Source organism: Salvelinus alpinus, chromosome 13 (genome assembly GCF_045679555.1).
Source record: "Salvelinus alpinus chromosome 13, SLU_Salpinus.1, whole genome shotgun sequence".
NCBI lineage: Eukaryota > Metazoa > Chordata > Actinopteri > Salmoniformes > Salmonidae > Salvelinus > Salvelinus alpinus.
In genome coordinates, this window is record NC_092098.1 from 21,033,470 (window position 1) to 21,058,548 (window position 25,079).

General features: G+C 43.9%; 3 protein-coding genes across 3 annotated transcripts in view; 2 read left to right on the forward strand and 1 right to left on the reverse strand.

The window, feature by feature from the left end:
- Positions 1–626: 626 nt before the first annotated feature.
- Positions 627–25,079, reverse strand: part of rb1 (retinoblastoma 1) — a 37,483-nt gene continuing 13,030 nt past the window's right edge. The window contains exons 18-27 of the mRNA XM_071338518.1: positions 10,695–10,810; positions 3,327–3,472; positions 3,069–3,214; positions 2,850–2,954; positions 2,565–2,678; positions 2,272–2,420; positions 1,961–1,991; positions 1,717–1,859; positions 1,557–1,603; positions 627–1,351 (exon numbers count right to left, since the gene is read on the reverse strand). Coding sequence (XP_071194619.1) covers positions 1,281–1,351; positions 1,557–1,603; positions 1,717–1,859; positions 1,961–1,991; positions 2,272–2,420; positions 2,565–2,678; positions 2,850–2,954; positions 3,069–3,214; positions 3,327–3,472; positions 10,695–10,810 — 1,068 coding nt within the window. The 3' untranslated portion in view covers positions 627–1,280. The remainder of the gene's footprint in view (positions 1,352–1,556; positions 1,604–1,716; positions 1,860–1,960; positions 1,992–2,271; positions 2,421–2,564; positions 2,679–2,849; positions 2,955–3,068; positions 3,215–3,326; positions 3,473–10,694; positions 10,811–25,079) is intronic.
- On the forward strand, positions 11,804–15,484 carry LOC139537331 (lysophosphatidic acid receptor 6-like). Its single transcript, XM_071338519.1, has one exon. It carries the CDS (start codon positions 12,843–12,845, stop codon positions 13,941–13,943), a length of 1,101 nt encoding a protein of 366 aa, XP_071194620.1. The 5' UTR covers positions 11,804–12,842; the 3' UTR covers positions 13,944–15,484.
- LOC139537992 (lysophosphatidic acid receptor 6) lies at positions 21,211–24,908 on the forward strand. The gene is given in 4 exon segments (XM_071339921.1): positions 21,211–21,260; positions 24,357–24,429; positions 24,431–24,480; positions 24,482–24,908. Coding segments are annotated over 4 exon segments (600 nt in total).

The following is a 25,079-nucleotide window of genomic DNA, read 5'->3' on the forward strand; positions in this document are numbered from 1 at the left end:
GCAGCGGTATAGATACTCTTAATGATCGGCTATGAAAAGCCAAATGACATTTACTCCTGAGGTGCTGACTTGCTACACCCTCGATAACTGTGATTATTATTATTTGACCATGCTGGTCATTTATGAACATTTGAACATCTTGGCCATGTTCTGTTATAATCTCCACCCGGCACAGCCAGAAGAGGACTGGCCACCCCTCATAGCCTGGTTCCTCTCTAGGTTTCTTCCTCGGTTTTGGCCTTTCTAGGGAGTTTTTCCTAGCCACCGTGCTTCTACACCTGCATTGCTTGCTGTTTGGGGTTTTAGGCTGGGTTTCTGTACAGCACTTCGAGATATTAGCTGATGTACGAAGGGCTATATAAATAAATTTGATATTGATATTTGATATTGATAAATGTTACTGGGTTTGCTACTATAAAGTACTCAACTGACAATTCATATTTACCCAAAATGTTATTTATTGGTGTCTTCAGGATAACTTCCAATATAACATTTGAGTAAATACCTGGTCTTTTCTGTACTGTAAAATAAAGTGCTACAGAGTCCCTTTGAACTGTAAAGAATGTCCTTAATACAAAAACCAAGCATTCCTATGTAGCCATTCAACAGTCAATGTGAAGAGGAGATATGAATACAAGTTTATGGATTTGATCTAATGAAAAGGTATTGTTACTAATGATACTATAACAAGACTGTCACATCTTTAATGCTTCCGAAAGCAAATTAAGTTCCAGGTTATACAGTCACATCACAAGATTTAAAACATGTCAGATGTCAATGAAGGTTAGGTGTGTTGATTGTTTCTGTCAAAAAACATTACGCAGGTCTGCCTGTTCAGAATCCTTGAGGTTATTTCAAGTCAGGTTCCTACTTCAAAATAGACCAGGAAGAGATATGTAATACATATTGCATCAACCACCCTGACTTTAAGAAACTCCAGAAGACCAAGTCAAAACAACGATTTCTTATAGCATACCCTTAAAACTAGTGTCCCTCTATAAAACATGGTAATACTCACTTGATCTTTTTTAAATTTATTTTTTTAAACACTCCGTTAAAGAATCCACACTAAACAACAAAGAGAAACAAGACTCCTCTGTATTCACAAATGACTCTCAAAAGAGTATCGCTTAAATATAAAAACAGGCAAAACTAAAATATAAAAAACAAATGCACAGAAAAAAATGTATTCCTTTTTTCAAGGGATGGTTGGGGGTAGGGAGTAGTCTCTGGCACCTGTACACTCAAACAGTGCTGGACAGTAAGTCCTTCAGTGAAATTCAAGGCTTGTCCTTTTCGGACTCTGCATCATCCTTCATCTTCTGTTCCTGCATACGGGTCCGAGTGGAGCCTGAAAAACAGAGACAACCTTGAGTTTCATGGCATACATACAGAATAACAGACAGTTAACAGAAAGACAGACTACAGCACTTGAGGTAGATAAAAGCAAAGTCTATTGGATTATAATGTTTGAGGTAAAAGAAAAGTAGAACTGATGATATATGAAAGGAAGGATGATGAAAGCAGAATTCAGGTAAAGCCAGAAACAAACGTACCTATCTCTGCAAGTTTCTGTATCAGTCTCGAATCTTCCCCATGTTTGCTGTGAGGAGAGCAAGATGAGATCAGCAACTTATTTCAACCATGCCTCACCTCTGCATGAACACAACATTCTGCAGCCTAGTATAACCAAAATTAAAGATAGCTATCTCCTACCTCTCATCAGCTTCATCCTGTCCTTCTACATCAAAGCGCAACCTCTTCAGGGGCTTGGGGGCGGAGCTCATATCCAAACTCCTCTTCAAGGACCTATCACTGCTGTTCACCATCGCATTGATCTTCTGGAACTTATCAGAGGTCTGCAGAGGAAACAAGACAGAACATCATTTTAGTGCACTGGACACAATGCCCATTTCAGGAAATAATATTTTCCACTATGTTGATGAAAATGATCACTTACTCCAAACGATTCACCGATCGATACCAGGATTCTGTGGAGAACAAAACACAGGGGGGAAATAAAAAAATAATGATTCATATAATTTTTTAAAACATTTACTAATTGATAACGCAATTTTTTTTAACAGACATTACCATAACAAAATAGGAGACAAATTCACATAAAATGTGCTAATATCTTTGCCAGTTTGGAACTGAAACATCCAGATAATGAGATGTGCCTCAGCTATAAATCGGTTCATCACTAAGCGCATACAAAACAAGGTGTCCTCCCATTGAATCAGCCTGGTTCATGGGTGGTAGGGTACTGACCTGGTACGTGGGGTCATGACTGGAGACATGCGTGTTGGGCTCTTCATGGGAGAGATATAGACGTTGTTGCTGCCAGGCACTCTCAGGGGGGAGTTGGGGAACTTGTAGGGGCTGCGGGGGATGTGTGGGATGGGAGACAGTGTGGGGGGCTGGGGGAGAGAGACCGTAGGGAGTGTGTCAGTAGAGAATACTAGAACATTAAGGAGGCAAGCATTTTGAACCTGCGTGTGAGAGATCAGGACCATGTGAAGTATGTTGCGGTGCCACATGGGAACGCTAACTGTCTGTCTCACCCTGGGAGAGGCGTACTGCAGGATGTTGGTCTTCAGTTTCTGCATGAACACCAGGTTGTAGAAGACAATGATGGAGTCATACTGGCCCTCCCGGATTAACACGTGCTTAAATGTCTGCAAGAAAGACGGGGAGATGAGATTTTCTGCATCTGTGGTAATCCTTCCTCTCATCTAACTTAATAAAGCATGCCACACTAGCCATATGGAGCAAGTCCTTTTCAGTCCCTCATGTCTACACTACAGCTCCACAGAAGGAGTAGATAGTTTGTACCCCTGTGTACTCACCTCTTGGTTGGTGTTGGGCATGTTCTTGTAAGCAGTGACGATGGTCTTGAAACGCAAGTCCACGTTCTTCACCTTGCATATGGCGTACATGGCCGACATCATCAACTGTTAGGGGATAAAAAGCCACAGGTGTCAAAGTTGTACATGATCATGTATAGAGTGTTTTGATCGCATGTCCAAATTGCATCAGAGTATGTGTGTGTGAACACAGCACAGTACCTGGTCCAGGTGGCGGTCTCTCATCAGTTCATACTCATTCTGCAGTGTGTGCTGGAACAGAGTCCACATGATTGGCTCCAGCTCAGGGTGAGAGGTCAAAAGTTGTGTGTACAGCATCTTCAGCCTCATGTAGGCCAGCCGGTACACTACAGGAAGAACGAGTTAGAAACCGGGTTACAAAGACAGACAACCAGTCATACACAAACAACACCCCACAGGCGACGACTGTAGACCAACTATCATCTAGTGAAATCTTACATTTTTTGTAGAAGAGGCTGAGAGAGTTGGACTTTGGGTGCCTAGGGGTCTGATGGGGCGCCGGGGCAGAGGGCTGAGAGGAGGGTGGGGCTGTAGATTCAGGGGCCGGCAGGGTACGGCTACTGGGCCGCACAGGGGAAAGATACCTGCCAGAGAGGAATAACAATATTAGAAAAACAATAGTACAAGCTTCAAGCATAACAATGAGATGGATCAGTGATGCACATTTATTTCTTAAACAATGTTCTAAAAAAGGTTAAATGGTCAATATCCTGGAGAGAACTTCACACGTTTTCAACCTAACCTCTGACCAGTCTTTCCCAAAGCCCAGGGCTTTGATATCAGTTACAGTTGGTCAGTGTTCATGTGGCCAGACAAGCCCATTATCCCCCACCTTGTTCACTTCACCCATTCACAGACTTAACATTCCACAACTATTTAGTTTATGCTTTGTCAGGGTTCCGCAAAACAACGTTGATAAGATGCATGTTGTTCCTAAATGCAGTTACAACAAGACAAGGCTGAAAGTGTACAGTGCTTTTTTGTGAGCATTCAAGTGCAAGAGCATACCAATCCAGCTTTATAACCTCAAATTGGTGGTTATCAATCCGTTGGGCAGAATTACAACACTTGCGTGCCTTCCCAAGCCTGAAAGGGATGCCATTTGAAAAACAAACAACATTTACTACTCAGATCTCTGGCACCCATCCATGCTCGACCGGATCTTACTCCAGCTTTGTAACAAAAACATTGTAACAAAACAACGGTCAATGAAAGGTTGTGAGTGTATAACCCAATTAGGGTTGGGCAATATTACGATAGCATCGTCTATTGATGATGATTGACATAGATCGTCAATGATGACATTGAGAAGTGACAAATTGTACCAATTTCTGTGTTCATGCAAGTGACTGATTGAACAAATCCTCACTTATCAGTATCTGCAATTTGGCAGTAAGCCCAGACCTTGTTTTGAGAACAAAAGCTATCAGTTTCAAGGTCTCAACATAGAGAGAAGAAGCCTCGTGAGGCATTGGTCGGTCACATGAATGAAGCAAACGTTAACCAATTATGAATGATGAATTAGCTAAATCATGCAAATTTGACATATACTGCAAATAAGGGAATGGGACTGCCCCGTTCGAGCATCTGACAGACGTTCACTATGGTGCATTAAGTTTGTTGGAACCTCTCCAGCGCGCTGACAAACAATTAATAATTTAAGATTGACTTAGAATATCCCTGTGTAAGAATTTCCACAGCAGCTTTCTCACAATGAATCTAAGTTCCATCTCAAAAAGTTGTTTGAATTAGAGGTCGACCGATTAGGATTTTTCAACGCTGATACCGATTATTGGAGGACCAAAAAAAGCCGAAACCGATGAATTGCCCGATTTTTATTTATATATATATATATTTTTTTGTTGTTGTTGTTGTTGTAATAATGACAATTACAACAATACTGAATGAACACTTATTTTAACTTAATATAATACATAAATAAAATCTATTAGTCTCAAATAAATAATGAAACATGCTCAACTTGGTTTAAATAATGCAAAAAAAGTGTTGGAGAAGAAAGTAAAAGTGCAATATGTGCCATGTAAGAAAGCTAACGTTTAAATTCCTTGCTCAGGACATATGAAAGCTGGTGGTTCAATATTTCCAGTTCTTCAATATTCCCAGTTAAGAAGTTTTAGGTTGTAGTTATTATAGGAATTATGACACGTCGACTATTTCTCTCTATACCATTTATATTTCATATACCTTTGACTATTGGATGTTCTAATAGGCACTTTAGTATTGCCAGCCTAATCTCAGGAGTTGAAAAATGGCGCCGGAAGAAATGGCAGCAGTTTTACGGGCGCCCAACCAATTTTGCTATTATGTGGATTTTTTCGCGTTTATTTTAACATTTTGGGGGAAAAAATCTGCAACAGTATTTTACAGCAGAAAATAGCTTCTGGATATCAGGACAGCAATCACTCACCTCGGATTAGACAAAGATTTCAGACTCACATGATATTTCAGACTCACATGATATTCTCCAAACACCCGGCAGGGCCGACATCCCAGTTGTTCGCAAGAGGAAGCGACGCAGGTACAGAGGACGAAGAGCCGGATGCCTCGTTAGGACCCGCAGAAGGCGAGTAGGAAAGCTGCCGTTACCGTCACTATTACTCGCCAACGTGCAATCATTGGACAATAAACTAGACGAGGTACGATCACGAATATCCTACCAACGGGACATCAAAAACTGTAATATCCTATGTTTCACGGAATCGTGGCTGAATGACGACATGGATATTCAGCTAGCGGGATATACGCTGCACCGGCAGGATAGAACAGCACACTCCGGTAAGACAAGGGGGGGGGGGCGGCGGTCTGTGCATATTTGTAAACAACAGCTGCTGCACGAAATCTAAGGAAGTCTCTAGATTTTGCTCGCCTGTTGAGTATATTGTGATAAATTGCAGGCCACACTACTTGCCTAGAGAGTTCTCATCTATACTTTTCGTGGCTGTTTATTTACCACCACAAACAGATGCTGGCACTAAGACCGCACTCAGTCAGCTGTATAAGGAAATAAGCAAACAGGAAACCACTCACCCAGAGGCGGCGCTCCTAGTGCCCGGAGACTTTAATGCAGGGAAACTTAAATCAGTTCTACCAAATCTCTATCAACATGTTAAATGTGCAACCAGAGGGAAAAATTATAGATCACCTGTACTCCACATACAGAGACGCGTACAAAGCTCTCCCTCGCCCTCCATTTGGTAAATCCGACCACAACTTTATCCTGCTGATTCCTGCTTACAAGCAAAAATTAAAGCAGGAAGCACCAGTGACTCGGTCTATAAAAAAAAGTGGTCAGATGAAGCAGATGCTAAACTACAGGACTGTTTTGCTATCACAGGCTGGAACATGTTCCGGGATTCTTCCGATGACATTGAGGAATACACCACATCAGTCACTGGCTTTATCAACAAGTGCATCGAGGACGTTGTCCCCACAGTGACTGTACGTATATACCCCAACCAGAAGCCATGGATTACAGGCAACATTCGCACTGAGCTAAAGGGTAGAGCTGCCGCTTTCAAGGTGCGGGACTCTAACGGAAGCTTACAAGAAATCCCACTATGCCCTGCGACGAACCACCAAACAGGCATAGCGTCAATACATGGCTAAGATTGATTCATACTACACCGGCTCTGACGCTCGTCGGATGTGGCAGAGCTTGCAAACTATTACAGACTACAAAGGGAAGCACAGCCGCGAGCTGCCCAGTGACACGAGCCTACCAGACGAGCTAAAATCACTTCTATGCTCGCTTCGAGGCAAGCAACACTGAGGCATGCATGAGAGCATCAGCTGTTCCGGACGACTGTGTGATCACGCTCTCCGTAGCCGACGTGAGTAAGACCTTTAAACAGGTCAACATACACAAGGCTGCGGGGCCAGACGGATTACCAGGACGTGTGCTCCGGGCATGTGCTGACCAACTGGCAGGTGTCTTCACTGACATTTCCAACATGTCCCTGATTGAGTCTAATACCAACATGTTTTAAGCAGACCACCATAGTCCCTGTGCTCAAGAACACAAAGGCAACTTGCCTAAATGACTACAGACTCGTAGCACTCACGTCCGTAGCCATGAAGTGCTTTGAAAGGCTGGTAATGGCTCACTTCAACACCATTATCCCAGAAACCCTAGACCCACTCCAATTTGCATACCGCCCAAACAGATCAACAGATGATGCAATCTCTATTGCACTCCACACTGCCCTTTCCCACCTGAACAAAAGGAACACCTATGTGATAATGCTATTCATTGACTACAGCTCAGCGTTCAACACCATAGTACCCTTAAAGCTCATCACTAAGCTAAGGAACCTGGGACTAAACATCTCCCTCTGCAACTGGATCCTGGACTTCCTGACGGGCCGCCCCCAGGTGGTGAGGGTAGGTAGCAACACATCTGCCACGCTGATCCTCAACACTGGAGCTCCCCAGGGTTGCGTGCTCAGTCCCCTCCTGTACTCCCTGTTCACCCACGACTGCATGGCCAGGCACGACTCCAACACCATCATTAAGTTTGCAGACGACACAACAGTGGTAGGCCTGATCACCGACAACGACGAGACAGCGTATAGGGAGGAGGTCAGAGACCTGGCAGGGTGGTGCCAGAATAACAACCTATCCCTCAACGTAACCAAAACTAAGGAGATGATTGTGGACTACAGGAAAAGGAGCACCGAGCACGCCCCCATTCTCATCGACGGGGCTGTAGTGGAGCATAGGTCCTAAGATCCTCAAAAGGTTCTACAGCTGCAGCATCGAGAGCATCCTGACCGGTTAGATCACTGCCTGGTACGGCAACTGCTCGGCCTCCGACCGCAAGGCACTTCAGAGGGTAGTGCGCACGGCCCAGTACATCACTGGTGCAAAGCTGCCTGCCATCCAGGACCTCTACACCAGGCGGTGTCAGAGGAAGGCCCTAAAAATTGTCAAAGACTCCAGGCACCCTAGTCAAAGACTGTTCTCTCCGCTACCGCACGGCAAGTGGTACCGGAGCGCCAAGTCTAGGACAAAAAGCCTTCAACAGTTTTTACCCCCAAGCCATAAGACTCCTGAACAGGTAACCAAATGGTTACCCGGACTATTTGCATTGTGCATTTCTGCAATTCGTTCCAGTCATTGGCAGCAGAGAACTGGAAGGAAAGGCGGCCAAAGGAAGAATTAGCTTTGGGGGTGACCAGTGAAATATACCTGCTGGAGCGCGTGCTACGGGTGGGTGCTGCTATGGTGACCAGCGAGCTGAGATAAGGCTGGGCTTTACCTAGAAAAGACTTATAGATGACCTGGAGCCAGTGGGTTTGGCGACGAATATGAAGCGAGGGCCAGCCAACGAGAGCATACAGGTCGCAGTGGTGGGTAGTATATGGGGCTTTGGTGACAAAACGGATGGCACCGTGATAGACCGCATCCAATTTGCTGAGTAGAGTGTTGGAGGTTATTTTGTAAATGACATCGCCGAAGTCGAGGATCGGTAGGATAGTCAGTTTTACGAGGGTATGTTTGGCATACCCTATCATGATAGGCATACCCTATCATGAGTGAAGGATGCTTTGTTGCGAAATAGGAAGCCGATTCTAGATTTAATTTTGGATTCGAGATTCTTAATGTGAGTCTGGAAGGAGAGTTTACAGTCTAACCAGACACCTAGGTATTTGTAATTGTCCACATATTCTAAGTCAGAACCGTCCAGAGTAGTGATGCTGGACGGGCGGGCAGGTGCGGGCAGCGATTGATTGAAGAGCATGCATTTAGTTTTACTTGCATTTAAGAGCAGTTGGAGGCCACGGAAGGAGTGTTGTATGGCGTTGAAGCTCGTTTGGAGGTTAGTTAACACAGTGTCCAAAGAAGGGCCAGAAGTATACAGAATGGTGTCATCTGCGTAGAGGTGGATCAGAGAATCACCAGCAGCAAGAGCGACATCATTGATGTATACAGAGAAAAGAGTCGGCCCGAGAATTGAACCCTGTGGCACCCCCATAGAGACTGCCAGAGGTCCGGACAACAGGCCCTCCGATTTGACACACTGAACTCTATCTGAGAAGTAGTTGGTGAACCAGGCGAGGCAGTCATTTGAGAAACAAAGAATGACAATAACTCCTCAATGTTTTTGGAAAATCTTTCCTTTCGATAACCAATGTAATGCTCAGAGCTAGTGGAAACATAACATAGGCCTACTTGATTAATTCTTATCCCTTGAGCAAATAGCCTACAGCGCAGTCGGTCCCGAGCTCACTGGCACAGGAAACTGAGGGCTCAGTTAATAGTTGATACAATGTTTCAAGTTTCTTGCAGACAGGCCATGCGTAGCCAATGTGATTTATATAGTATTTTTTTATTTTATATTTTAAATCAGGATACTTTTTTTACCTGCAGGCTACAGTGTTTTTATTTGTTGGCTTTATAGGCTATTTTTACATAGTTGGAAATAGATAGATTAACCAAATGAAATTGATTGAGATACAAAGACGTTATTATAAATTAAATGAAACTGTTCCACGAAAATGTGCATATGAAAACCATAACTGGCACACATAACGGTAGAAATGGTAAGATAAATTGGCATTCCACATGAGAAAGTTTACCGACTCCTTGTGTAGCCTATTACCGGCAACTTCAGGAGAGTAATGGCAGAATCTACAAAAGCCAGTAGGAGCGGGAGGAGAATGGTCGGGACAGCTTCAGTTCTCCCTCTTATGTTAATCTTGATCTCTGGCTCCCTCTTGAGTCATTTGTGTCATATGTCTTATTTCATCTAACAGTGGGCTTAAACCATCAGACAAGCTCAATGCATATATAGTATATATAGTTGATTTTATTGCATATATAGTTGATTTTATACACATAGGGTGTAATATGTTTTAAATTACAGTAAAACTTTTCCACTCAGATTTTTTTTATTATATATAATAATATATATATTATATTATAAAATTGTAGTGATTCACATGATTTCAGGATAAATCCAGCAGTTCCCTATGCTGGGTAGTGAATATCAAAGCAAACACTCAAACATGAGCACCACGGAGCCTTCAAAAGAACTCCGGGACAAAGTTGTGGAAAGGCAGATCAGGGGTTGGGTATAAAAAGATTTCAAAAGGCCTTAAATTAAGAAGTGGAAGGTGTATGGCACCACCAAGACCCTGCCGTCTGTCAAAACTGGATGACCGAGCAAGTAGGAGACTGATCAGAGAGGCTACCAAGAGTCCAAGAGTTTAATGCCAAGACTGGTCAAAATGTGCATGTGATAATATCTCAAGCACTCCACCAAATCTGGCATGTATGGTAGGGTGGAAAGAAGGAAGCCATTACACAAGAAAGCCCACCTTGAATGCAGTTTGAATTATGCAAAACAACACTGGAGCTTCTGTAGCCATGTGTCAAAAAGTTGTGTGGTCTGATGAAACTAAAATTGAACTTTTTGGCCTGAATGCAAAGCGTTACATTTGGCGCAATCCCAACACATCACCCAAAGAACCCAATCCCTACTGTGAAGCATGATGGTGGCAGTATCATGTTATGGGGATGTTTCTCATCGTCTTATCAGGATAGAAGGGAAAATGAATGGAGCATTGTACAGAAAGGTCCTTGAGGAAAACCTGCTACCCTCTGCAAGAAAGCTGAAATGGGGACAGAAGTTCACCTTCCAGCATGACAACGATGTCTGGGGTGTAGACTTTTTATAGGCTCTGTAAACTACACATGAACAGTCAGTCTCCCCAGACATCATCATATTTCACAATGGGGACTGTGAATAAGGTGCGTTAGTGTCCGATGAGGGTGGGGACTTACAGGTCAGCTGCAGTGTGGTTGTGCTGTAGGGGCTGGTTGAGGGTGGCAGGGGGCTCTGCCTGCTCCACTGGACCCTCCTCACGGGTCCGTTTCAGCAGCTCAAACAGTGGCGAGTTCTGGGGAGAAACACACGGAACAGCATTCATTAGACAGGCACTACAGCATTTCACACATGCACAAACACAACACCAAGTAATACCAATTTCATGGAACTTGTTCCTAAAGCTCATAATCAACACAATGTACATTACACTATGTGCCTAAACGTTATTACATTATACCTTCATTATTGGCAATGTATTACATTATCAGAATTTATTACATTATAAATGCAAAAGTTATTACATTATCAGCAGCTATTACATTATTGGCATTTTATAACATCAGTTGCTACAGGGTTAACATCCCGTCCTCAAGCCACTGGTGATATTGGGTTTGACCTTTGGAACATGGACACTCCCTAAGCCTCTATGTATTAGATCTTATCAGACACACGTAATATTCAATTCAACTATATTCATACAAAAGGGTGGGTGTGTTTATGAAAGCAGGCCTACATGGTTATTTACGCTAAGACTTCACCAGGAACTCCACATTCAGTTGTTCCCCGTGCTATATGCAACATAAAGGCAGACAAACTTCCTGCGGCTGTTTGTCAAGCTGGATTTTGGGTCAAGATCAAAGGTATGACATTTATTGAACACTCACATGCACGCCCACACTTGCACACAAATAGACGCATACAGCACGGTTCTGTATCGGAGTCAGTGAAAGCCGCACCTAGTCCCCTGCCTCATCTCGTTAGTCTGCAGGCTCAGGCTTGCCATCACTGGGACCTTCCCCTTCCTGTCGTTCTGAGGCAGCTGCTTCGGTGACGCCACTGACTCGAAAACAGCTCATGAAAGTACACTGGGCTCTGGGGCTGACAGGAAAGTATGACTTAACTGATTCCTTTCACCAAGCAGAGCCAAATGAAGACGTGCTCTGTTTGGGGGTAGGATAGCTCTTTGATATCAAACAAAATAAAGACAAAATAATACCCTACTACATTTCATTGCTTGATATAAATTTGATATTTTCATGATATCCTGACTGAATGCTAAGGGCACAAAAACAAGCTAACACATATCTAGAGTTACTTCAGCCTTGGGATATAAAGGGTTAAAGATTACATTTTCAAAACAAACATCAAGAGGGAGAGAAAGTGAGCGAGAAAGACTGTAGGTGAAGGGGCTACATTGCTAAAGCTGTCAGATGTGGGCCGGCCTTGGAGGCGTGGTGGCCTACTCCTCCCAGTGTGTAAGCAAGCAGTCGGTTAAGCTTCAGTCTAAAAGGTAGAGCTTCAGAACAGAAGACTGACTCCACTGAACTTAAGGCTGCATCACCGGTGGACAGGCAGGCTGCAGCAGAGCCTCTGTCAGTTTCCAAGTGTAGGGTCAGTAGGAACACCATGCCCCCAAGGGCTGCAGCAGGAAGAGACAGGAAGAGGGCTGCCAGAGGCAAAGCAGGAGGCCGGGAGAGAGGGAGGGACCCAGAGGGGCAGCAGAAAGCCTCTCAGCTCACAGACCCGAGGAGAGGCACATGACTCCCCCCTCTTTCACTGGAGCAAGGAACACCACTGACTCTGGAGTGAGAGAAGAAAAACTCTCCAGACTCAGAAAAGACAACCTCAAGGCTGTTCACAAGAAGACCACAGGACATAAAAACAGACCTGGGATCTTACAATTACTTTAACTAGATACATCTTACTCCTGCCAATGGATTAACTGAGGACTGTTATCTTTTTGGATACTCGCACAGGTATTGACGGAGTTACTTGCTGTTCTTTTTAAAACGCTGGGCTTTCTTGAAAAGCAAGTTGACGGTGGTATTTGCATGAGAGCACATTATTATGCTTAAAAACCAGTGGATAGAATGAAAGTAATGGTGTACTTTTATGCTGGGGGATGAGGCTAAAGCTTAACTGGAAATTACATAGATAACATCAACGGATGTGTACCCCTGAAAATAAGGAAACTTATTTTGTACTCTATTCTTTGGAATTATCTTGTACAAGTGATCGCTGCTTTCCACATAAACTTTCTCATTTTTGTATTGACATTCATCAACACTCCCATCCTCCAAACCCTACACCAGTCCTCCCGAAAGATGTATAACAGCACTCTAGAGACTGATGGCATCAGTTCTTTAGGCTTGAGCCAAAACAACATGAGCTGCATTAAGAGTGACGGCTTCAAGTACACCATGTACACCTCAGTCTTCAGCCTGGTCTTCATAGTCGGGTTGCTCTTCAACATGGTCGCAGTCTACATCTTTGCCTGCACGCTGAAGCTGCGCAACGAGACCACCACCTACATGATGAACCTGGTGGTGTCCGACCTGCTCTTCGTCCTCACCCTGCCATTCAGGATCTTCTACTTCATCAACAGAGACTGGCCGTTCGGCAGGGTGCTCTGCCAGCTCTCAGTCTCCCTCTTCTACACCAACATGTACGGCAGCATCCTCTTCCTCACCTGCATCAGCGTGGACCGCTTCCTGGCCATCGTCTACCCATTCCGATCACAGGCGCTGCGGACAAAACGGAACGCCAAGCTGGCCTGCTGTGCCGTGTGGGTGTTGGTGCTGTCTGGCAGCCTGCCGACAGGCTTCCTCCTGGACACCACCTCGCTCAGAAACGAAAACTCAAATTCCTCCATCAACTACTGCTTCGAGAACTTCTCCAACAAGCAGTGGCAGTCCAGTCTGTCCAAGGTGGTGGTGTTTATTGAGACAGTGGGATTCCTGATTCCGTTGTTACTCAACGTCTTCTGCTCGGTCTCGGTCCTCCAAACACTGCGCCAGCCCCAGGCCATCAGCCGGGGCGGCCAGCTCAACAAGACGAAGATCCTGAGAATGATCGTGGTTCATCTTCTCATTTTCTGCTTCTGCTTCATCCCTTATAATGTCAATCTGGTGTTCTATGCCCTGGTCCGCACCAAGCTGCTGAAAGGCTGCATTGTGGAGTCAGTGGTGAGGACTATCTACCCTATCACCCTCTGCATTGCGGTCACCAACTGCTGTTTCGACCCAGTCATCTACTACTTTACATCTGAGACCATCCAGAACTCCATCAAACGGAAGTCGATGGCAGTTCGCAACAATAAGATGTCCGTGGGGCTTCAGACGGACACGCTGAAGAGCCAGAGCACCATGCAGAACAACCTGACGACTCTGAGAGAAAAAGTATTTCACAACGAATCCACTGTGTGACGTCACCACCCGAAGGTGCCACCTTGATGAGGCATCAATATTTCAGATGACTCAATTGTTGGTGCAACACACCCAGATGATCTAAAGCAAAAGATGGGAGATCGGTGGTCTGGAGTGGATTCTATAAGAACCATGGCATCACAGGAAGCAAGTGCAGTTGCATTAAGGGTACCCACTAAGTCCACTGACTGAGTGTTTTCGTGTTAAGGGCAATTCCACGGTAACAGTGACACTAACTAGGTTTCCATTCAATTGGCGAAAGATTTATGCAAATATTCTAAACATCTGCACAAATAAAATATGCGCATTTTCCCACCAGTGGTTCGTTTCCACCAAACAAACTGGTGGATAGATAGATCTCTCTCTCTCTGTGTAATGCCATACTGCACACAAAATGTAATTTCTCTTAATTTTCATGTACCGAATAAAAACCTAAAAAGTTCAAAGTGTTTCCATCGCATTTTCAACTCTACCGATAGTGGTCACAAAAACTGTTGCGTTAAATAGCAAATGCGTCTACTCTGGTCTTGGCACTTGTGCTCCAGCCAACAGCTGACAGAAACAGTGCGGTTAGGCTGTGCGGGTAGGCTAATCTATCTGAGATTATTCTGGATAAGAGCGAGAATATTTTTGTAAAAACGGCAGTCAAGCAACGGTCATCATGCCACCAGAATAAGAGCCGTGATATTTACTGGAAAGAAGCGTGAAGATCAGGGTGCACTTTCACCACACTGAAGTTAATAATTGATTTAATCTGTAGCCTAATAAAACTGCATGGTTTCCCGAGTCGTTGTGGGAGGACCACACACACACACACACCATATTATCGCGACTCCAAGTTTACTTCATTATGATGGTTATTATATCAACATTTGCGCATGAAGGCATTTCCACTGCCATTTCTCATATAATTTGTTTTACAGACAGAAAAAGATCACGTAGAATGAACAAATTAAAAATCGGCAGAATGACAACACACACGTAGTGTGTCATTCTGTTACCAAACTTGGTATCTGCACGGTTCTTCAAGTAAATGTGTTTTTGTAAAATGTTCAGTGGAAATTGTTAAAAGTAGTCCTTGTGCATGGTTGTATGGTTTGTTTAAACTTGGCAATCATTGGTTTTTGTTTGACAAACATTTAAAGTGAAAAATATGAGTCTCAATGTCCCTCTGTTACCATGGAATTGCCCTTAAGGATTGCATCAATAGCGGTGTTGGCTGTCAGGATTGTCCTACATGATACAGGTCTGGGCGGGAAACCCTGGAGTGTGGTGCTACGGATTTACAAAACAAAAAAAGTGTGAACATTTACCCACAACACACTTTGTGACTTGTCAAACAGTGACTGAGGTGTCTAAATGTGGCTCTATTGAAATACTTTATACCAGGCAGTGGTCAGTATTTTCCCTGCAACTTTAAGTACAGAATATTGTATAATAAACTAAAATAATGAAATAGCACTTTATAGAGCAACACATTTTTCTTGCACCCCCCGCACCAACAGTGATTGTGACACCAATAAAAAAAAAATGAAAGCAAACAAGTGCTCATCTATTTTGTTGAGTCACCAGAAGTGAACAGACGGTGGTAAATATGTATGATATTACCCAGGTTTACCTTTGCACGCCACATATTGATTTGTGGGTAATAAACAGAGTGAGATATTTAGGGCATTTTACAAAGACATGTGGTTATCAGTCCTTCAGGTTTATGATACCACCTCACTAGCGTGGCGATAACGTTCTCCCTTGCTCATATTAATCATACCACTGAACGACTAAATAGCTAGTGCAAACAGAAACCACCTCAAACCATTGCCAAGCATGACAAAGAACGCCTGAATTTAGAAAGATTTGAACGACAACTGAGTTTAGAAGGATTTGTTTGCTGTTGATACAGTTCATCATGCATGTGTTGAATCATTGTTTAATTAAGTTGAGTGTCACACCATAACTAAATCTCGCCTTCGAGACCATAACATTGAGTTCAGGGGGTGAAACAAAAACAAACTGAGTAAGAAAGTAGATTTAAGTCTGATCTAATGGGTTGCTGGGTGGCTATTTTACAACAAAAAATTGAAATAATGTATATTTGAGAAAACCAAAGAGAATAAGGCTATGAACACATTCTGGCCCTGTTGAGCAACATAGAATAGCTAGACGACCACAGCCAAGGACTGCTACCTGAAGAAAACTGTACTCCAACAGCATCAGCCATGAGGGAAATGTGAGAAACATCTGGCCTCTGTTATACAGCCAGAGGACAGAGGTATGTGAAACTGACTAACTATGCCAGTGGTGGGTGGCCAAAATGTACCAAAGTCAACCAAAGTGAATACAACAATTATTCAAACCTCAATGATTATGGAAAAGAAAAACAGCTCAATTCTGTATTTTAGGGCATCAACATCTTATTCATATACTGAACAAAAATATAAAAACGCAACATGCAACAATTTTACTGAATTACAGTTCATATAAGGAAATCGATCAATAAGACCCTAATCTGTGGATTTCACATGACTGGGCAGGCGCACAGCCATGCGTGGGCCTGGGAGGGCATAGGCCCACCCACTTGGGAGCCAGGGACACCAACTGTGCCAGGGACACCCACAGGCCCAGCCAATCAGAATTAGTTTTGCGCCACAAAAGGGCTTTATCACAGACAGAAATACTCCTCCGTTTCATCAGCTGTCCGGGTGGCTGGTCTCTAGACGATCCCACAGGTGAAGAAGACGGATGTGGAGGTCCCGGCCTGGCATGGTTTCATGTAGTCTGCAATTGTGCGGGCGGTTGGACGTACTTCCATATTCCCTAAAACGACGTTGGAGGCAGCTTATGGTAGAGAAATTAAGATTAAATTCTCTGGCAACAGCTCTGATGGACATTCCTGCAATCAGCAAGCCAATTGCATTCTTCCTCAACTTGAAACATCTGTGGCATTGTGTTGTGTGACAAAACTGCACATTTTAGAGTGCCATTTTATTCTCCCCAGCACAAGGTGCACCTGTGTAATGATCATGCTGTTTAATCAGCTTCTTGATATGCCACAACGGTCAGGTGGACGGATTATCTTGGCAACGGAGAAATGCTCACTAACAGGGATGTACATAAATTTGTGCACAAAATTTGAGAGAAATAAGCTTTTTGTGCGTATGGAACATTTCTGGGATATTTTATTTCAGCTCATGAAACATGGGAATAACACTTTACATGTTGCGATTATATTTTTGCTCAGTATAGACTGGGTTTTAGCTGGGTAGTTCTGTTCAATAATTTTTTACCAAACCCATATCAGGGTTTCTTATCAACACTTTGTAAGGGGGGAGTCTTAGTGAAACACAAACTCCATACAGGGCATTCGGAAAGTATTCAGACCCCTTCACTTTTTCCACATTTTGTTACATTACAGCCTTATTCTAAAATGATTTAAATTTGTTTTTTTACCCTCAAATCTACACCTAATAAATAGCCAACAATGACAAAGCAAAAACAGGTTTAGAACTTTTAGCAAAAAACTGAAATATCACATTTACATAAGTATTCAGACCCTTTACTCAGTACTTTGTTGAAGCATCTTTGACAGCGATTACAGCTTCGAATCTTCTTGGGTATGACGCTACAAGCTTGGCACACCTGTATTTGGGGAGTTTCTCCCATTCTTCTCTGCAGATCCTCTCAAGCTCTGTCAGGTTGGAAGGGGAGCGTCGCTGAACAGCTATTTTCAGGTCTCTCCAGAGATGTTCGATCGGATTCAAGTCCGTGCTCTGGCTGGGCCACTCAAGGACATTCAGAGACTTGCATTGCACACTCCTGCATTGTTTTGGCTGTGTGCTTAGGGTCGTTGTCCTGTTGGAAGGTGAACCTTCGCCCCAGTCGGATGTCCGAGCACTCAGGAGCAGGTTTTCATCAAGGATCTCTGTACTTTGCGTCGTTCATCTTTCCCTCAATCCTCACTAGTTTCCCAGTCCCTACCTCTGAAAAACATCTCCACAGCATGATGCTGCCACCACCATGCTTCACCGTAGGGATAATGCCAGGTTTCTTCCAGATGTGACGCTTGGCATTCAGGCCAAAGAGCTGAATCTTGGTTTCATCAGACCAGAGAATCTTGTTTCTCATGGTCTGAGAGTCCTTTAGGTGCCTTTTTGCAAACTCCAAGCAGGCTGTCATGTGCCTTTTAATGAGTGGCTTCCATCTGGCCACTTTACCATAAAGGCCTAATCAGTGGAGTGCTGCACAGATGGTTGTCCTTCTGGAAGGTTCTCCCATCTCCACAGAGGAACTCTGGAACTCTGTCAGAGTGACCATCGGGTTCTTGGTCACCTCCCTAACCAAGACCCTTCTCACCCGGCCTGCTCTACGAAGAGTCTTGGTGATTCCAAACTTCTTCCATTTTAGAATGATGGAGGCCACTGTGTTCTTGGGGACCTTCAATGCTGGAGAAGTGTGTTGGTACCCTTCCCCAAATCTGTGCCTCGACACAATCCTGTCTCGGAGCTCTAAGGACAATTCCTTCGACCTCATGGCTTGGTTTTTGCTCTGACATGCAACTGTGAGACCTTATATAGACAGGTGTGTGCCTTTCCAAATCATGTACAATCAATTGAATTTACCACAGGTGGACTCCAATAAAGTTGTAGAAACATCAAGAATGATCAATGAAAACACCTGAGCTCAATTTCGAGTCTCATAGCAAAGGGTCTGAATACTTATGCAATCAAGTTATTTCAGTTTTTTTTTTTTTTTTACTGTTTTCGCTTTGTCATTATGGGGTATTGTGTGTAGAGTTAAGAGGATTGAGTGTCTCGGTGTCGGATAGATTTGAACTCGGTCTTGACTCTGTCCTGGACAGTGAGGAAACGTAACATCTTCCAGAGACCAGCGGAGTAAAAAAAGAAAAATGATCAGCTTCAATGCAGTAAGAGCATAAACCCGCTTCGCCAAATAGACACACTCCTTTCTTGAAACAATACCTGCAGTCCTTATACCTATTATAGACATGTTTGCGCAGTGGTGAACCTATTGGACCTCCAGTGTGTGACAAGTTTGTGATGCTTAAAGGACAGCAACGGTAATACCAGCGCACTCATGTAGGAGTGCACTTTTTGTAAACCACAAAGGGCCAGTGGTGTATTGGAGGCTATACGCAGGTATAAACACTTTTTTTTATGGGCATTGCATATACTCACTTAATCCCCACTAATACACATCAAAGTAGTGTAGTGGAGGTATATGACTTAACAATTATGTAGTACATTAGAGAAATCATGCACAAAGTAACCTACACAATCGTCAAGTGCATTAAATATATTCACGTGTGCCGCACACGGCCTCATTTCTGCGGAATATCATCTGCAGGCAGCAAGAGCACTCAACTGGTTTTGGCATGGAGCAGCTCACAGAAGAATGACATTGGTAGCTGGTGGGGTAGTTATGAAAGACGTTTCAACGTACGATATTTACCAGTAATTGCTAACTTAGGCAACAATGGGTATGCAAACCAGGTATTGAAAAAGTTTAGTCCTAAATCTTGGTTAGTAGGCTATTTGTGATGTCCAATTCAGTCATCATGCCTGGTTTGCATCAGAAGCGTAGGCATGGTGGGCACAGGCCAACCCACTGGGGAGCCAGGCCCACCCAACCAGATTGGCCAAAAATAATATAAATTCTTCCCAGAACTCAAATGTTCTCCTGGTGTAGTTTAAGCATTGTTGTGGACTTAGAAAGAAAAAAAAAATGTGAAAAATATAGGATACTTTCCTTCACTGGGGAGGCTGTTTGGGAAATTTTGGGCAAAATGTTTGTATACCCATTTCTCCAGGTGCCACTACACCACTGCATAGGGCCGATGGAAAGACAGCAGGCGCACACAGCATGATGATAAAGGATAAGCAGTCCATTCACTCTGCCACTAGGTCCCAATCACAAGAACAGAAACACACAACCCTTAGGCTAAGCATTTCCTAATCTTAAATGTACAACTAATTATAATCATGGTCTTGCATTGGACTCACATTTTTCTGGTCTCAGTTTTTACTGACCCCTCGTCCCCCTCCCGGTTTTGAATCAGTCTCTGACAACTCTGGCACAACTCTGGCATGGTACGTTTACCAACATATCTTCTTATAGTAAAGCCAGTGTTGTGTTAGAGTCCGAATCAAGACTAAGACCGGGGGTGGGGGGGACAAGGGGACCAAGGCAAAGTCAAGACCAGAAAAATGTGAGTCCAATACAAGACCATGATTGTGATGTTGTCAAATCACCACCACAAGAGTTCAAAATGTCCAGTATTTCTGTGTTCATATTTCAGAACAACATATGGATTCTTTAGACATTCAGAATAGTGTACAAAATGCTGCTGAGGAAAAATAGAGACACTCTACAAATTATTACTAACCCAAACACACATTCAGAGAATGGCTAAGGATTTATAAAATACTAATAATATTACTTTCAATGATGTTCTGATTTAATATCTTGTTGTTGGATTAAGGATTAACACTGAAGAGAAAAAATGATTTTTCTTCAGTGGTCTCTGGGGAGTTAAATCAACCATTGGCTCGGTCATCAGAAGCTAGATAGAAGGCATCTGCCATTCAACAGTATTAGGGCAGAATTTTGGAGTGACAGTGGAATCAACCAATCACATTGACTTGTAATGGGTGGGACAGTTTTTACAGAAACATAAGGAAACTTCTCCCTTCTTGAAGGCCAACAGGTCTCTGACAAAAGCGAGCAGTAGTTCTCCCACAGTCTAGCTAGCTAGCTTTTGTTGTAGGCTAGTTTGCAGCGGCTGCAGCAGGTGTTATCGAAGAGGATATTGTTCCTAATTTGTTAGCGTCGCACTTTACAAGAATAACTTAATAATCATCTGGTGAGTGGAACCGTTTTTTTTATTGCTGCTCACTTGCTGTATTTAAAACTTTAGTTCCCTGGTTACTTTGTGTGCTGAATGTGATTTTATTTTTGCTAAGGGAAGTATTCACTGCAATGGTTGTAATAGCCTGATGGTTGTGTTTTTGGTTTCTTATGATTAGGATCTACTGTTTTTTTATGTCTGAGTGAATGAGCTGCTTATCCTTTAACATCATGCTGTGTGTGACTGAGGTCTTTCTACAAAAAGTGCCCTCTCCTACATGGAGTGCGCTGGTATTACAGTCCCTTTCACACACATCCTTTGACATGTCACTGTTGTTGCTTTTGGTGATAGTGATGGCTTTAGGCTACCATAGGTTGTGTAAGCAGTGTGGTTGTGAGTAGCATTATGCATGTGGGTGCCATCTCTGAGAGTGGCAGCCCGAAGCTCAGCCTCAGGTCGGGTTGATTCAGTTGGGCACATTAAGTGATGCTATGTTTCTGTACTTTTTTGTGATTTTGGTACATACATGTTCCCCCCACTGAAGGTCTAATAGCCACAGTTAACCACTGCGCAAACATGTCTATAATAGATACACTTCCCATTTCCCTCCGTCTCCCCTTATGAATAGTGAGCGGGCAACTTTCAAATCATTTCCCTACTCTTCCCTACCAGCTAACCAAGGAAATTCTGACGAGCATGACAAAGTTTGAGGATATTTTTTTGACAAAAAGTAAAGAACAGTAAATGTTATGAGTTAAGTAGGAGGTCCAGGTTTCAATAAGCGATAAGATATATATTTGGCCTGGCAAAATGGTTTTATGCGCTGACAATGGTAGCTAATAATTACTGTATGAGTTCTACTCCGCTGGTCTCAGGAAGAAATTACGTCTTCTCATTGTCTGAGACGGCGTCAAGACTATGTACAAACGTATCTGACCCCGAGACACTCGATGTGATCTCGAGACCGGTCGAGGGTTACAACACTGCTCTCAGCTGTAAGAGCACCATGCAGTCAGTGTGAGCAACAGACAGTCCCTGCTTTCCTGATTGGTTGTTAACCCCCAGTGCCCTATCTGACAGACACACAGTGCTCTCCTTCTGGTCCAAGCACACCAAGACAGTCGTGAAGAGGGCACGGCAAAATCTATTCCCCTCAGAAGACTGAAAAGATTTGGCATGGGTCCTCAGATCCTCAAAAGGTTCTACAGCTACACCATCGAGAGCATCCTGACTGGTTGCATCACTGCCTGGTATGGCAACTGCTCGGCCTCCGACCGCAAGGCACTACAGACGGTAGAGCGTACGGCCCAGTACATCACTGGGGCCAAGATTTCTGCCATCCAGGACCTCTATACCAGGCGGTGTCAGAGGAAGGCCCTAAAAATTGTCAGACTCCAGCCACCCTGGTCATAGACTGTTCTCTCTGCTACCGCACGGCAAGCTGTACCAGAGCGCCAAGTCTAGGTCCAAGAGGCTTCTAAACAGCTTCTATCCCCAAGCCATAAGACTCCTGAACATCTAATCAAATGGCCACCCAGACTATTTGCATTGCCCCCCCCCCCCCCCCCCACACTACTCTCCGTTGTTATCTATGCATAGTCACTTTAATAACTCTACCTACATGTACATATTACCTCAACTAACAGGTGCCCCCACACATTGACTTTATACCAGTAGCCCCTGTATATAGTCTCGCCATTGTTTTTTACTGCTGCTCTTTAATTACTTGTTACTTTTATTTCTTATTTTTATTCATATTTTTTTTTGCTGCATTGTTGGTTAGCGGCTCGTAAGTAAGCATTTCACTGTAAGGTCTACACCTGTTGTATTCGGCACAGGTAACTAATACAATTTGATTCTCTACTCATCTGATGGGAAGGATTGTGAAACAAAAGCAGACTAGTGAGGACACGTCGGTGTGGGAAAAGTACGGTATGCAGACTCTAGTTTGGCTTTGGCACCAATCCTCAAACATACAAGGTGAGGTAAATCTGATACAAGTCAAATAAGCCTAAACATCCACAAATAACACTGGAAGAGTGATAGGAGGTTGTTTCTGTCAGGTACAGTACTCAGATAACAGCCTTATTAAAAACACTGACACTTCAACTGCATAGAATGTGTAGATTGAGATAGAAGATAAGACAATTTCCCTCTGGTGCCTGTTATGTGGAGACTTTCCTAGCAGCTCCAGGATATTGACTTGTAATACCATACCACTTAACAGGTCAATGACACCACAGAGGTTGTCTGGGAGTTGGGCCAGTGACAGTGAGGAGGTTAAACATCACTATTGATTCAGTGTGACCAGAGAACATTGAATTAGTGTGTGTGTTGGAGAGAGAATGAATGTACAGTATGTATTTGGGAATTAAGGTGTCCATACATGAGCGTAAACTGATATGAAACGGTTACCGTAGCCTGTCCATTTCAAAATGGACCAAGACCACAGAAAAATCAAACCAAGCATCATTTCACTATAGGACAGAGGCTGAACACCAATACGCCCCTGACCATCAGTCTAATGGCGTAAGAGAATTTGGATCACAATTTTTCTGAAACATAAGGTAATGTGCTCCTTTCCTCAATATCTGCTCAAAGATGACTCTTTACACACACAATTCCTGTAGCCTCCAAAAAAATTGGAAGTGTCATTCAAGATTGTTTTCCTGCATGGGATTTATAATAACTACAACATACAAATATAAACAACATCTCTGAGGAAACTATTGAGATGTTGCACAGCTAAGAATATTAGGCTGTAGAGGTTGTAGTCTATAGAGGTTGAAAGGATTGTGTAAGAGTTCCTTTTCCAATAGGAAGGAGAGACACTTAGGATACGGGTTGTTCTCTAGGTTAACATGGAGGAACCACATCAGCATTTCTAAATATTTTCTCTGCCTGGAGCAGGTGCTTCAGGATCTCTGACAGACACACAATAGTACAGGAGGAATTTGACTGCCATCTTCTTTCCCAGTAAATCACTGAGACAAACTGCAGATAGTCCTACAGGTAGACACGTGATCCCTTTACAATACAGATGATTATCATGGAAATTAAAATGCAAATCAACCACTAACAAAAGGAATGATTCTTTTCTACAGGACATTGAAGTTAATTACACACCTTACAGGCATAGTGTGTTTTAGTAGGGAGAACAGTTACTGGGATGGAAATTACCCTGAAATAGCCCATGTGTGTGCGCTTGTGAGCTGTAGACTTTTCAGGTCCCATCCGGCACATTCAACACACCACAGCTGTGCCAGCAGACCGCTCTCTAGATCACCGGCTCTCTAGATCACCGGCTCTCTAGATCACCGGCTCTCTAGATCACCGATGTGCAAATATTGAAATACCATAAAGTACCAGACATAAAAGATGAAAGTCTATCTAATTTAATATTTGGTATACCTGTCACATGTTAACTGCTGGTACAGTATTCTGCCCTATTTTCCTTCGTATTCCCTTCATTTTCTCCCCAGACATGAGGGAGACAAAGCAATGAGCCGCCACTGGAAAGACCAAAGCTATCCATGGATTTGACGAACCAGACAGACGTGGTGGACCTTCTTCCTGGTCTGCATGGCCGTGGATCGTTATGTTGCTGTAGTGCATCCTCTGATGACACCACCTTGCAGGCTGTGTGCTGCGGCTGCTGAGCGGAGGGATCTGGTGCGGCCCACCACCACCACCAGCCCTGTCTTCTAGACCCGTCGTCCCAAAGCCAGCGCTCCTTTATCCTCGTGGCTCTGTGTCTGGTGCAGGGTGTCTTCCTGCTGCTACTCTTCAGCTACTGCAGCGTGGTGCGCCAGCCTCGACACTGCTCCCGCTCGCAGCACCGCAGCCGCCAGCGCACCCTCACCTACTGGGTGCTGGGGGTCTTCCTGCTCTGCTTCGTCCCCTACCACCTCAACCTGCTGGGCCACACCCTGACCCACGTGGGCCTGCTGCCCAGCTGTGGCCTGGCTCAGGCCACCAATGCTCTGCACCCAGTGGTGTTGTCCCTGGCCAGCTCCAACCGCTGCCTCAACCCACTCATCTACTACTTCTCCTGCAGCCTGGTGCATAGGGAGCCCAACAGCAGCACAGGCAGCTGCCAATGATGACCAATGCTGAGGTTGCCCCCAGAGAGAATGTCGATTCTATTACAGTACAATCTATAAATGCAGAAACAAGTCCCCCTGACATCAATAAAACCAAGCACTGCTCTGGTAGCACTGGCTTGGAGGTGTTAAACTGCTGATAGAAAGTGAATGCAACCTGGCCTTGAGTGC